Consider the following 14,058-nt stretch of genomic DNA (forward strand, 5'->3'; position numbering starts at 1 on the left):
GCCCATTGGAACTTATGGCCGTGGTGGAAATATTTTGTATCTGTGCTGTCTGATGTAGTGGCTACTGGCCACACAAGACTCCTGCACTTACTGAGTACTGGGATTGTGGTTTGTGCTTGGGACTGAGAAGCTGGAATTTTAATTTTGTCTAATGGAAATTAATGTAGCTAGTGCCTCCATATTGGATTGCACAGACTCAGCACATCAGTCTTTCCATGTGTGAAATGTGGACAACAGAGGCTGCCAGATGACCCAGCTGGTAGAGTGCTTGCCATACAAACACAGGACCTGAGTACAATCCTCACAGCCCACACAACAAAGCCAGGTGTGGAAACATATACTTGTAATCCTAGCACTGGGGAGGCAGAGATGGTCAGATCCTTGGGGCTCACAGGCTAGCCAGTCTAGTGGAATCTGTAAGCCTCAGACCAATGAAAGGCCCTCTCAAAACTAAGGTGGATGGCTTCTGAAGATTGCCATTGGCAGTTGACCTCTGGCCTCCACACATACCTGTATGCATGTTCATCAGCAACCCCCATACACATGAAGAAGAAGAAGAAAAAAAAATGTGGATAACTTGTCCTCTGTTTTTCATTTTTAAAGATGGGTCTCATGTAGCCCAGGTTAGCCCCAAGCTTACTAGCTAGCTAAAGATCGCCTTGAACTTCTGATCCTCCTACCTCCATCTCCCAAGTCCTGGATTACAGGTGTGTGCCCCTTTGTCCTCTCCTAGGTACTTGTTGTGAAATGAGGTGATCTAAATAAAATGTCCAGCTCAGAGTCTGGTCAGTGAAGGTTAGTTTGTTATTTCATCAGAAAACTTGGCAGCAACAAGTTTTCCAATGGCCAAAGGGAGCCGGATCACCCACTGCTTTGTGTGCTTGTTCAAGGTTGGAACACATCCTCAAGGTCTCAGAAGACTGAGGTTTCCTTACCCTCTGGGATTCCAGAGCGGCGGAGCCAGACTTAACAAACTCCAATGCCTGTTATGACTCTCCCTGTCCCTTGTTGTGGCTCAAGGCTTTGCACAAATGATCTTGATGTTCAGGACCACCTAGGCTCCTTGCATCATCTTTTGAGATCTATGATTCCCATGGTACAGGGAGAGAAACTGAGGCTCAGAGATGAAGCAATTTGTCCAGCCTGTGACCAGGAGGGGCCAGTGAGAGAACAGATGGTCTCTGAGGGTCCAGCAGGAATCACTGTTTTCTGTCCACCTTCCTGTGGCTGACCAGAAAATGGGGGGTCCATAGGTGCAAGGGGCTCTTTCCTCCCTTTTCCATGAACCCTTCTGTCAGTTTTAGAGCTTGTCCTCAAGGGCAAGAATCTCCCCCAAGCCTATCAGCACTAAGAGCCTGAGCTTTGTGTTGCCCCCTCATGTTCTTCTCCCACCACCCCAACCCCATTTCCCACAGGCATATCCACAGTGCAGCCTTCTTTCACTCTCAGGATGACTGCAATGCTGGGATAGGTATTCTTACTGTATCTTTGGAATGAATGAAAAGCCTTATTTTCCTTTCCAGTTGCTGTGACAAAATACCCTGCCTGACCAGTGCAGGGGAGGAAGGGTTTATTGGCTCACAACTCCAGGTTGCTCTCTGTCATTGCAAGAAGTCATGGTGGAACCTAAAGCAGCTAGACCCAGTTCCAGTCAAGAGCAGAGAGAGTGCATGCATGCATGCTTAGTGCTCAACTCACTTTCCCCTTTTCCATAGACTAGGACTCCAAGCCTAGGGAATGGTGCCACCCACAGTGGGCAGGTCTTCCCACCTTAATTAACATAATCAAGATAATCCCCTACAGACATGCCCACAGGCCAACTGGATCCAGACAACCCCTCATTGAGATTCTCTTCCCCTGTGATCCTAGATTGTGTCCTGAATTGACAATTAGAACTATCACAAGTCATTCTAGGTACAAATAGCACACTTTAATTTTGTAGTCAGGTGCATTTCCCAGATGCTTTGGGGTTATGTAAATATTCGTATATCAAGGGCTAACTTGTGGAGCCCTCAGGGAAGCAGAAACAAGTCTTCTAGAAGAGGAGTTGAAAACTGGCAGCCTTCAAACTGGTCTGATGGGCAGACAAGTTTTGTTGCACTGATAAGATCTGATCTTTGAGGGGCTGAAGAGATGGCTCAGTGGTTAAGAGCAGTGGCTGCTCTTGCAGAGGACCTGGGTTCAGTTCCCAGCACCCACATGGCCAACCATCTATAGCTCCAGTTCCAGGGGATCTGACACCCTCTTCTGGCCTCCATGGACATTGCACGACATGGGTGTACTTACATACATTCAGGCAATACACTCGTACACATAAAATAAAAATAAGAAAATATTTTAAAAAATCTGATCTTCAAATTTTTAGTTGGAATCAACAATTAAAAACCAAGTTTTCCTAACAAGGAAAGGTTTCCAAATCAGAATTAGTGAGTCCTTGTCTGATGTAAGGCTCTCTCTCTCCAGTTCACCCCTTCTCTTGGCCTCTTGTACTGAACTTGAGATACTTACCTTAGTCTCTCAGCATCTGATTCAAAGGCCACACCAGCCAGGTGGTGAGGGAGGAGCTCTGGCCTTCTGCTTGCAGTTCATAAGCATGTCCACCAGATGGCACCCTTCCAGGATGGACCAGGAAATAGGGAGCCATCTCTGACAGGAGGTACCCTGGGTTCAAACTCTGACTCTATCACTCTCTAGCTATGTGATGTTGGGCAAAAGGTCTAACTGCTCTGAGTTTTAGCATCCTGGAATCTGTAAGCGGTGACAGCCGGACAGACATAAAACCCCTCTGGTTTTATTATGTGATCTTTGTGACATTAAAAGAAAATCCGCATCAAGTACTGGAGACACTATCCCAGCTAGTGTTATTCTACCAAGACATACAAGAATTTGTTTTCTTTGGATACCTTTTCTCTCACATTCCATGTTATAAAAATGTATGTTTATGCCTTTTTTTATGATCCTAAGTTTCAGGGTAACGAATACACATACATATTTTTAAATCAAAAGATTAAAGTCTAGAGTTGAGTTCTACATCAAGGAGCACATGGCTGTCCTACCCAGCACTAACTGTCAACACAGCCTAGAAATCACCTGAAAAAAAGAGTCTCAGTTGAGTAATTGTCTTTATCAGGTGGGACCGTCTTGATTATTAATTGGTGCAAGAGGACCCAGCCCACTGTGGGCCATAGCGTCACTGGGAACATAGTCCTGGGCTGTATAAGGAAGTTAGTGAGTGAGCCAGCAAGCTGCCCTCTGCCGTGTTTTTGCCTCTAGGTTCCTGCCTTGAGTTCCTGCCTTGACTTCTATCAATGAATGGACTTGTAAACCAAATAAACCCTTTCCTTCCCCAGTTGCTTTTGGTTTGAGTGTTTTCTTACAGCAACAGAATGGAACTAAAGTAGCATCATTCTTTAAATGTGGTTCTCTCTGTTCCTCGGATCTTGGCTTGTCCCATCTGAGAGTTTTACACACGCTATGTCTGCTTGCCACCAGGTGACTCAGTTAATGTCCTTTCTGTCCCTTCGCTAGTGTACTGACTGCAAAGGTACTAACTGGGCTTTGGCTTTTCCCTGTAGCTTATTCTTTGGGGATGTGGGGGGAAGATGGAATTTATGGTACTGGTTTTATGTGAAATCTGTATTTTGTTGTAATACATAGACATGGCCACAAGAGGGCAGAAGGAGTCCACAGCATAGCCCTAGACTGCCATCCACAGATTTCAAAAGCCTTATTTAAATAATAATATACTAATATGCATGTGTAAAACTGTTGACTACCATTAACTTCTATAAATGGAGGCTCTCATATGCATATACAGAAACATTTGTAGGCGGGCAAATGCGGATGCTTGAGGAAATTCTTGGTAATGCTGTAGACATGTTTAATACATTGTTTGGGGAGGCCAGCTGCTTGTTGGTGGCAAAGTACCTCTATTCAACACACGGTGACCTGGGAATCCTGCTTCTCTAGCAGTGGTCTGCTCAGAGGGGTCCTTTTCCCTGCTTTATACAATTCCCCAGTCCTGCCATAGCCTCACGGTGCTCAGTCACTTTTCTGGTTTCATTTCCAGCTCTGAGCCACCACAGACCTTCCTCTCCCTTCCTCTTAGGGCTCTTAAAGGTTTAGAATGAATCCCAATCCGTGGGCATGTCTGAGAGGAAATGGAGAGTGGCGGGCAGCGAGCAGGAGATTTCATTTGTGTCCAGTTGGCTCGTTTTGAGTCCACCCTGGTATTTGGGTTGGGTTCCTGCAGGTCAAGTTCATGGGGACACTGAGGGCCGTCCACGGAAGAATGCAGTGGGGCTTGTCACCTAAGGGGTTCAGGAGCTGGGCTGCGTGTTGGAAGTGTTGACCATGTACTGAACATGTACCTACACTCAATACCCCATTTTATAAGTGAGAAAAAAAAGTCCCAGAGAGGCTAAACGACTTGTCTGAGGTCATCTAAGTGGGAAACATGAGACTCAAACCCAGACCACAGATTCCAGGCCAAGTGTTTGTAGTAGCCTGTCTTCTATTGGATGCCACTAGAGGGCAGTGTGGAGACTCCATTCTGTTCCCTCCTGCAGTTCCACTGGGTCCCATTAGGAGGTGAGATGGAGGTTCCATGGTGTTCCCTCTGGCTGGGCATTTGGGTTCCAGGTATAGCTAACAGTCCTTGTCTGTCCCCTTCCCTAGGAAATCTCCCCTGACCAGCTGAGCCTGGAGGACCTTCTGGAGATGACAGACGAGCAGGTGTGTGAGACGGTGGAGAAGTATGGAGCCAACCAGGAGGAGTGTGCTCGCCTCAATGCCTCCTTGACTTGCCTCAGGAACGTGCATATGTCAGGTGTGTGGTCTACGGGATGAGGACTGTCCCCAGCTGGTCGGCCACTGCTCCTCAAGCTTCCTGGGCAAAGCAGAGTGGACCCTGGATGTCAAAGCTAGCAGCTTAGGAGCCAGGATGGGTGTGGGAGTTGGAAGTAGGCGGGGTTTGAACTCCGCCCCGTAGAGAATGGCTCAGGATTGGTTCTGGATATGCAGGGTCCAGATGCGTGAAGCTTGGACTTGCAGGGAGGCCAGAATGTTTCCACTTCAGATGTTTTGAAGTGCCTTTGTGTTCTGAGTTACTGTCTTGTTTCTATCCCCACACAAACGCCATGCATTTGTGGTAACAAAAATCAGGATGTAACTACCCTAGGCCCTGGCCCCCAGGGCTCTGCTGTTATTTTGCTGTCCTTTTCTGTACAATTCTTCCAAATGGGTATTTTCTGCCCACCTCCTTTCACCCTCCCCCTCCCCCTCCCTCTCCCGTTCTTCCTTTCTTCCTCCTCCTCCTATTCCTCCGCCTCCTCTTCTTCCTCTTCCCCCTCTTCTCCCTCCTCTCCTCCTCCTCTTTCTCCTCTTCCTCCAGTAGTAGGATTATATATATTATTTTAGTATTCTCTTTTCTAAATTTTAAAAAATTTTTAAAAATTCCGAGACTTATAATATTACTTTAGTATCCAAATCTATAGTCATCTTTTCTGAATCTTTCTAATTAATTGCTCAAAAATTGGGATGTTGGGGGCTGGAGAGATGACTGAGGGGTTAAGTAATTCAAATTTTAGGGGATCTGACACCTTCTGGCCTCTGAGGGCATTGCATACACAGGTGTATTACAAACATGCATGTAAAACACTCATACACATAAAAAGTTTATCCAAAAATAATTTTTTAAAAATTGGGATCTGGGGCTCAGGGTGAGAGTACCTTTCTAGCATGTACAAAGCCTGTTTTTGATCCCAGCCTGTATCAATCAGGTGTTAGAAATAAGTGGCACATGCCTGTGATCCCAGCATTTGGGAGGTAGAGGCAAGAGGTTCAAGATCATCCTTAGCAATAGAGAATTAGAGGCCTGTGATATATGAGACCCTGACTCAAAACTAATACAAAATGTAAGGGCTGGAGAGATAGCTCAGTGGTTAAGAGCACTGGCTGCTTTTGCAGAGGACCTGGATTTGGATCCCTTGGTAGCCATATGGTGGCTAACAACCATCTGTAACTCCAGTTCCAGAGGATCCAGTGCTCTTTTTTTGGCCTCTGTGGGCACTACATGCACATGGTATACTTCTGTCTATGCAGACAAAGCACTAATACACATCAATCAAACAAACTGCAAAAAAGTTGAAAATCTGGGATGTGTTTATTAGCAGAGCATTAATTGTTAGGCTGTTGAAGCTCCCCTTTCCCTTCATCCTCATGAGTTCCCTGCAAACTGTTAGAAATACAAGCTTTATGGACCAGAGAGCTGGCTTAGCAGTTAAGAGCACTGGCTGCTCTTGCAGAGGACCCAGGTTCGATTCTCAGCACCCACATTGTAGCTAACAACTGTTTTAACTCCAGTTCCAGGGGATCCTGTTCCCTCTTCTGATGTCCGCAGGCATTGCACAACATGGGTGCATATGCATAGATGCAGGTAGTACTCATACACATAAAAATAAGAAAATATTTTTTTTTAATTAAAAAAAAAAAGTTCCAGCTTCAGGGAATGGGTTAATTGGGTACTACCACCATCATTCCAGTTCCCACCACAGGGCGGTGCTGTTGACCATAAGCCTGGCAGAGGCTGGCGTCTGTTCCCTCTTCTGAGTCAACACGCAACATGAAATTCTGATTTACTGAGTGTTACATGCCAGCAGAGTGGAAGAACTGGTATTCAGTGTGCAAGCATGAGGACCTCCGTTCCATCGCAAGAACGCATGTTAAGAAAAAGCCAGATGTGATGCCGCATGCTTATAATCCCAGTATCACAGAAGCGGAGACAGGGAGGTCCCAGGGGCTCACTGGACAGCCAGCCTGGTCTACTCAGCCAGTCTGTGGGCTGGAGAGATGGCTCAGAGGTTAAGAGTAGTCGCTGCTCTTGCAGAGAGCCAGAGTTTGGTTCCCAGCACCCATATCTGGCATCTCACAACTGCCTGTAACTCCAGTTCCATGAGATATGATGCCTTCTTTTGGCTTCTGTAGAGACCCCCCCCCACAAATTAATCTTAAAAAAAGAAAGAGACCAATCTAATAGATGTTCCTGTCTCCACCTCAGCTACTTTGGACCCATGACATCATTCAATGTACTGTGCCACATCCTGCTTCCAGTGGTGGCCTCTGAGCCAGGATGTGGGTTCTGGGCTGTAGTGACTAAAGGCTGCTCATCTGCCCGGTTCCTGTGGCACTTGAGGCAGAAGTCAGCTCCACTCAGACCTCTTGGGGAAGGATTGGTCACCAGCTCTGCATTTCCTACCATCAGCTTTCCCTTCTGTAGTACCCATGTGTACCTATGTCACTATATCCTAATTTTTGCCTTTCAGTGGGTGCCTGTCCTCCACAAGGTTGTGAACTGTGAGAGGGCAGGGATAACACTGCTTCTGCTCCCTATTTGCTCCCTAGGTGAAGGTCAACATCAGGTATAGTAGAGGCTCAGTGAATCTTAGTAACTAATTGTGAATAACCCCTCCACCCCCTTGCCTAGCCCATGAAAACCCAATAGTGGCTTAAAGCATGCATCTCCCCAGGGATTTCTGGCACCTAAGGATTAGGCTTCTGCTTGGAGCTCTGCTGCTCCATTTCCCTTTCGAGCCTTAAAATTATGTAGATTATTATAAATATTAGATTATTTATTTATGTTGTGTGTACATGCCTGTGTATGTGGATGTATGGATGTATGTGCAGATGCATGCACCCAAGTGGTACACAGAGGCTACAACAGAGCATGGGGTATTCTCCTCCGTCGCTCTCCTCCCTTCCTGAACCTGGTGCATGTGTTTTCCCTACTAGGCTGGAAGCCAACAAGCCTCAGTGATCCTCCCATATCTGCCTCCTCGTGCTAGGCATGCACCAGATTCTGGCTTGCTACATCATTCTGTGATCTGAGCTCCAGTCCTCATGACTGTTCAGCAAGCGCTCTTAACTGTTGAGCCATCATCTTTCCAGCCATTAAATATTTGAAGAACCCATTCTACAGTACCTCCGATAAAGTGTGTATACTCTATCTCAGAACTTGCCCCACTGTTCAGATCTCTCCTGTTCTTTGAATCTTTGTCCCTGTTCACATCCTCAGACCCCAAGTCTGGTCCCCCAGAGACCCTTCCTGGGCCCCATAAACTGAACTAATTAATGACCCTTGACCCCTCCTCTCCCAAACATCACAAACATTCAGTGACTCTCATGGTCTGCACCACAGAGCCCCTCACTGCCTCCCAGCCTCATCTCCTGCTAGTCTCATCCTAGAGCATTCAATTCCACACTGTGCGCTGCTTAGTTCCCCTCCACATGGCAACCTCCCTCCGGCTTCTGCATCTTGCTGAATGAATAAGGGAACGAGTGAGGAATGAATGCTTCTGTCAGGCATGCCTCACGGTGGTTGTTTCCTAGTCTCACTCTCTCACCCAACTATCATCTTCCTGTGGGCAGACTCCACCTCTTGCCCTTTGCTCCAGGTCCCCAGCATCTTATACAGGTTGTGGTAACTTAAAAGTGCAGGAAAGGCCATGGTGTGCCTGCCATAGATCTCCACCAGGTGGCAGAAGCAAACCAGCCATGCGACGTCCTGTTTTCAATGTCTCCTTCCTTCAAAAACTGTAATTGTTCCTGGAAGCTTCTAAGAACGTTGGGATTGAATGGTCCCATTACGCCCGACTTTCAGTTTTAATTAAAAGTCTGTTTCAAACCAGGAAATAAGCAAGCACCTTTCCCACCAGACCCTTCCCTCCCAGTGACCCCAGAGCCCCAAAGGGGAGAAATCTCAAGTCTCTGCCCCCTTCTCTTGCCTTGCTGGATCAGTCTGAGCCTGAAACCAAAGAATAATCACTCATTCACTCAACCCATTGAAGGGATCCTAAATCTGGGACAGCTTAACCTTTCTGGGTAGATCTGGACAGCATTCAAGATCTCATTGGACAGTGTTGGCAGCTGCTGTGTGCAGGTGTGTCTGCGGGAGCTTCAGTTCTGTGTGGGCTGAGGACAGAGTGGGGACAGGTACTGGCATCAGCACACAGTACACAGTGCTGCAGGATGAGTGCTGTGGAGGAAGGGAAGAATGGAGAAGGCTACTGGGTGGTGCCTGTGGATGGAGGGTGGGCTGTGATATATGGATGGAGGGTGGGCTGTCACATATGGATGGAGGGGGGGCTGTCACATGTGGATGGAGGGTGGGCTATCATATATGGATGGAGGGGGGGCTGTCACATGTGGATGGAGGGTGGGCTATCATATATGGATGGAGGGGGGGCTGTCACATGTGGATGGAGGGTGGGCTGTCACATGTGGATGGAGGGTGGGCTGTGATATATGGATGGAGGGTGGGCTGTCACATGTGGATGGAGGGTGGGTTGTCATATATGGATGGAGGGTAGGCTGTCACATATGGATGGAGGGTGGGCTGTGATGTATGGATGGAGGGTGGGCTGTCACATATGGATGGAGGGTGGGCTGTCACATGTGGATGGAGGGTGGGCTGTCATATATGGATGGAGGGTGGGCTGTCATATATGGATGGAGGGTAGGCTGTCACATGTGGATGGAGGGTGGGCTGTGATATATGGATGGAGGGTGGGCGGTCACATGTGGATGGAGGTTGGGCTGTCATATATGGATGGAGGGTGGGCTGTCACATGTGGATGGAGGGTGGGCTGTCATATATGGATGGAGGGTGGGCCGTCACATGTGGATGGAGGGTGGGCTGTCACATGTGGATGGAGGGTGGGCTGTCATATATGGATGGAGGGTGGGCTGTCACATATGGATGGGGGGTGGGCTGTCATATATGGATCTAAGGATGGGCTGTCATATATGGACCTAAGGGTGGGCTGTCATATATGGATCTAAGGATGGGCTGTCACATGTGGATGGAGGGTGGGTTGTCATATATGGATCTAAGAGTGGGCTGTCACATGTGGACGGAGGGGTGGGCTGTCATATATGGATCTAAGGGTGGACTGTCACATGTGGATAGAGGGGTGGGTGGTCATATATAGATCTAAGGGTGGGCTGTCACATGTGGATGGAGGGATAGGCTGTCACGTGTATGAGGGGGTGGGCTGTCACATGTGGATGAGGGGGTGGACTGTCACATGAGGATGGAGGGATGAGCTGTCACATGTGGATGAGGAGGTGGACTCTCACATGTGGATGAGGGATGAGCTGTCACACTGACCAGGGAAGCAAGGCGGCCTCCAGCCACCTCACTGCTTTCTCTAAATTTTTGTTCCTTTTGTTGTTGATTTTTTAAGTTTCAAGTTTTAGTTTTTATGTGTATGAGTGTTTTGCCTGCATGTATGTATGCACATCACATGCATGCCTGGTGCCTCTGGAGGCCAGAAGAGGGTGTCAGATCCTTTTGAACTCCAGTTCAAAAAGGTGGGTGTGAGTAACCATGTGGGTGCTGGGAACTCAACCCAGATCCTTTGCAAGAGCAGCCAATGCTCTTGACCATTGAACCACCTCCCCAGCCCTGAATATTTGCTGTTGCTTTTGAAACAGGGTCTCATACAACTCAGGCTGACTTCAAACTTGCTGTACGGCCCAGGCTGTCCTTAAACTGCTGGTTCTCTTGCCCTACCTCCCAAGCTGAGATTACAGTCATGTATCAGTAAACCTAGCTTAGTGCTTTCCTTCCTTCCTTCCTTCCTTCCTTCCTTCCTTCCTTCCTTCCTTCCTTCCTTCCTTCCTTCCTTCCTTCCTTCCTTCCTCCCTCCCTCCCTCCCTCCCCTTCCTTCCTTCCTTCCTCCCTCCCTCCCTCCCTCCCTCCCCTTCTCTCTCTCTCTCTCTCTCTCTCTCTCTCCTCTCCCTCTCTCTTTCCTTTGTGGTACTGGGGACTTAACTCAGGCCTTTGCCATGCAGACATCTCCAGTTGTTCCGTCTTAGTCCTTCATTCTTTGCCCAGAATATAGGATCTGGTTTCTGACAAACTTGCCTTCCAATTCTGGCTATAGCCTCCATGATTCAGAGCCTAGTTTTTGAGTGTTAGATGACAAACGTTTCCATGCCATGGTTGTAGGGAGGGTAACCTGAGATGATGCAGGTAGAGCACAGGCCTGCCCCACATTGAGCACATGATGACTCTTAGTGTGCCCTTATTGTCAGTATCATTTTTACCACCATCATCCTATTGTCATACCCACTTATATCCTACAATTACCACCATCACCATCATCACCATCACCACCACCATCACCATTACCACCACCACCATCATCATTGTCACCATCACTACCATTACCACCATCACCACCATCACAGTTGTCATCACTACCATCACTATCACCGCCACCATCACCATTATCATTATCACCACCATCACCACCGTCACAATTGTCATCACTACCATCACCATCACCACCACCACAACATTACCATTATCACCATCACTACCATTACCACCATCACCATCACCACATCACCATCATCACTGTCATTACCGTCACTACCACCATCATCATTATCCTCCTCCTGTTCCTCCTCATCACCATCATCACTATCATCATCATCACCATTACATCACCACTATTAGCATCATCACCATCATTACCATTATCCTCCTCCTCTTCATCACCATCATCACTGTCATCATTGTCATCACCATATCATCACCCTTATCATCTTTATCACCATCATCACTGCTATCACCATTATCACCATCATCATGATGATCATCATCACTATCGCCACCATCATCACTATCCTCAACATCTTCACCATCATCATCATCATCATCACTATCATCATCATCACCATCTTCACCATTACCACCATCACTGTCACCATCATTATCATCATAACTATCACCATCATCACTATCATCAGCATTGTCATCACCGCCATCACGATCCACACTAAGGTCCTCTATTCTTTCTCTAACCCAGCTCACTTTTGTCCACTTCTTCCCACACTTGCTTCTTTTATCCCACAAGGGGTCCAAGTTAGCCCTTTCCTTTTGCTATACTAGAATCCCTTACACTGGCATCTTATAATGAACAGAAACGATTCACACACAGTTCCGGAGACTGGGAAGTTAAGGTCAATGAGTTGGTGCATGGAGACAGCTCCCTGTGTGCCACCTGACAGAAGGGCGAGCTCTCCAGGGCCTCTTTTACAAGGGCATGCAGATTTTGCAACTGCCCTGTCTTTCCTGTCCTCACTACATAATCCTGAGTGCTCACTGCACATCATCCTGAGTACTGGGCTCCAGGGCTGTTCTCAGGGACCTAGGCTTTAGCTGGGACCTAGAGCAAGGGGCTCCACTGTTTGGGAGTTATGGGAGCAGGAGGGCTCCTGTGGTGGGAGGGAGGGTGGGGCACCCCAAGTAGATAGGGTATGCTAGGAGTGTTCAGAGCCCATTAGACAGTCAGGCCACTGCAAAGGGCTCACGCTGAATGGTCACCAGCCACAGTATTCCTTACTAGTTTGTCAGACAGACACAGTAGGTGCAGCATAAGACAGTGGCTCACAGCAGGGCGAGATACTGATGTCCCTCAGGAGCCCAGGCTGCCCCGAGGGAGAAGAGGCTTGGAGCAGGTGCTGCTCCCCAGGGTCTGTCTTTGCTGTCCTGTTTGGCCTCGGCCCGGCCCTTCCTGAGTATCAAGGAGGTGGTGGGGGGAGCTGGAAGTGGGGAACAGGAAGCAGAGAGGCCCCGAAATAGACCAGCCTCAGATGCTCTGTGGTTCCTTCCCAGTTTGGGCTTTGAATGGAGCCCCTAGAACCCCCTGCAGTGCTACCGTCTTCCTTTGACTAGAACAAAGCCTAAGCGTGGGTCTTGATTGCTCTATTGTGGACCTCCTTCTGATTTGGAGAAGGCTGGCACAGCCGCCCCTTTTCAGAGAGGCCCATGGGGCCCAGTCTGTACCAGCGGGATGGCATCCATGTCCCAGCCCCCCTGACTCTGAGGAACCCCCTCACACTCACATAGCACCCCGTTAGAATGTGTGCTTGAGAAACCTGCCCAGGTGCACTCCTGCACCTGGGCTTGTCCACTCCCTCTGTAACTGCCAATGGGACTTTCTCTGCCTCAGTCAGTGCTGGGGAGCTGGGATCCCATGATAGGGAAGCTCTGCTTCTGGGGGCTCATGTTCCAGAACTGTCCAGTAAGGCAGGCTCTATGATCCTGTGCTGTATCCAGGAGAAATTTCAGGTGAAAACTCGTTCTTCATTTGCAGAGACTTGGTTTCCAGTGGCTTTTTGCTGCCTGTGACTAACGCTGTCTTATTGGGTCAGCACAGCTCTAGAACATACCCATCATCATAGAGTTCTTTTGTGTGTTTGTTCACATATATGTGTGTGTATGTATGCATGCTGAGGCCAGAAGACAACTCTTAATGTGCCATCCTTCTTATTTTGAGACAGTGTCTCTCACTGGTCTGGAGTTGGCCTTCAACTAGGCTGGCTGGTCAGTGAGTCCCAGAGATCCACCTGTCTGCACCTTCCCGGCACTAGAGTTACAAGTACTTACCACTACATGTGGACTTTTTAAGTGGTGCTAGAACTCAGGTCCTTAGGCTTGTAAGGCGAGCACTTTGCCAGCTGAGCCGTCTTCCCAGCTCCATCTCAGCAGTTCTTTTTGTTTTTGTTTAGAGTCACACAGCAGCTGAGTGTCACAGATAGTCTTTGAACCCAGGCCCGTCTGACTTCTCAGCCAAAATTCCTCTGTTACAGAGTGATGGGAACATCTGTCTCTTAACTCTGGGGGTCCCTGTGTCCCCATTTCCTCAGAGTGTAAAGCAGCCATTTGGGAATTCAGGGGTGGAACAGCTTAGTACAGACAGAGATAAAAGGAAAACACTAGAAAGCTGTGTGCCGCAGCCACATAATAAAGCTGCACTGCCGGCCCTGGGTGCCACCTGCAGGCAGATGAGCTCATGAGAGCCTCAAGACCCAGGAAATGGCGGAGGTCAGTCAGAGAGCACTGTCACAGACAATACTTCTCGGCAGGTGGGCAGGTGAGCCTCCTCTCCCTCAGCCAGCTTCTGTCCCTCCTGGCCATGGTCTGGTGGGAATCTGCGTAGGGGATATGATCATGTTTGAAAATTGTAGTGATGAGTGTGTGTGTGTGTG

General features: G+C 48.2%; 1 protein-coding gene across 2 annotated transcripts in view; it reads left to right on the forward strand.

The window, feature by feature from the left end:
• The window catches only part of Ksr2 (kinase suppressor of ras 2), a 443,310-nt gene that overhangs the window by 103,367 nt on the left and 325,885 nt on the right, over positions 1-14,058 (forward strand). For both annotated transcript variants that reach the window (XM_008847447.1, XM_008847448.1), the window contains exon 3: positions 4,678-4,828. In XM_008847447.1, the coding sequence (XP_008845669.1) occupies positions 4,678-4,828 (151 nt within the window). The remainder of the gene's footprint in view (positions 1-4,677; positions 4,829-14,058) is intronic.

Source organism: Nannospalax galili, unplaced genomic scaffold (genome assembly GCF_000622305.1).
Source record: "Nannospalax galili isolate Female #2095 unplaced genomic scaffold, S.galili_v1.0 scaffold120, whole genome shotgun sequence".
Taxonomy (NCBI): Eukaryota; Metazoa; Chordata; class Mammalia; order Rodentia; family Spalacidae; genus Nannospalax; species Nannospalax galili.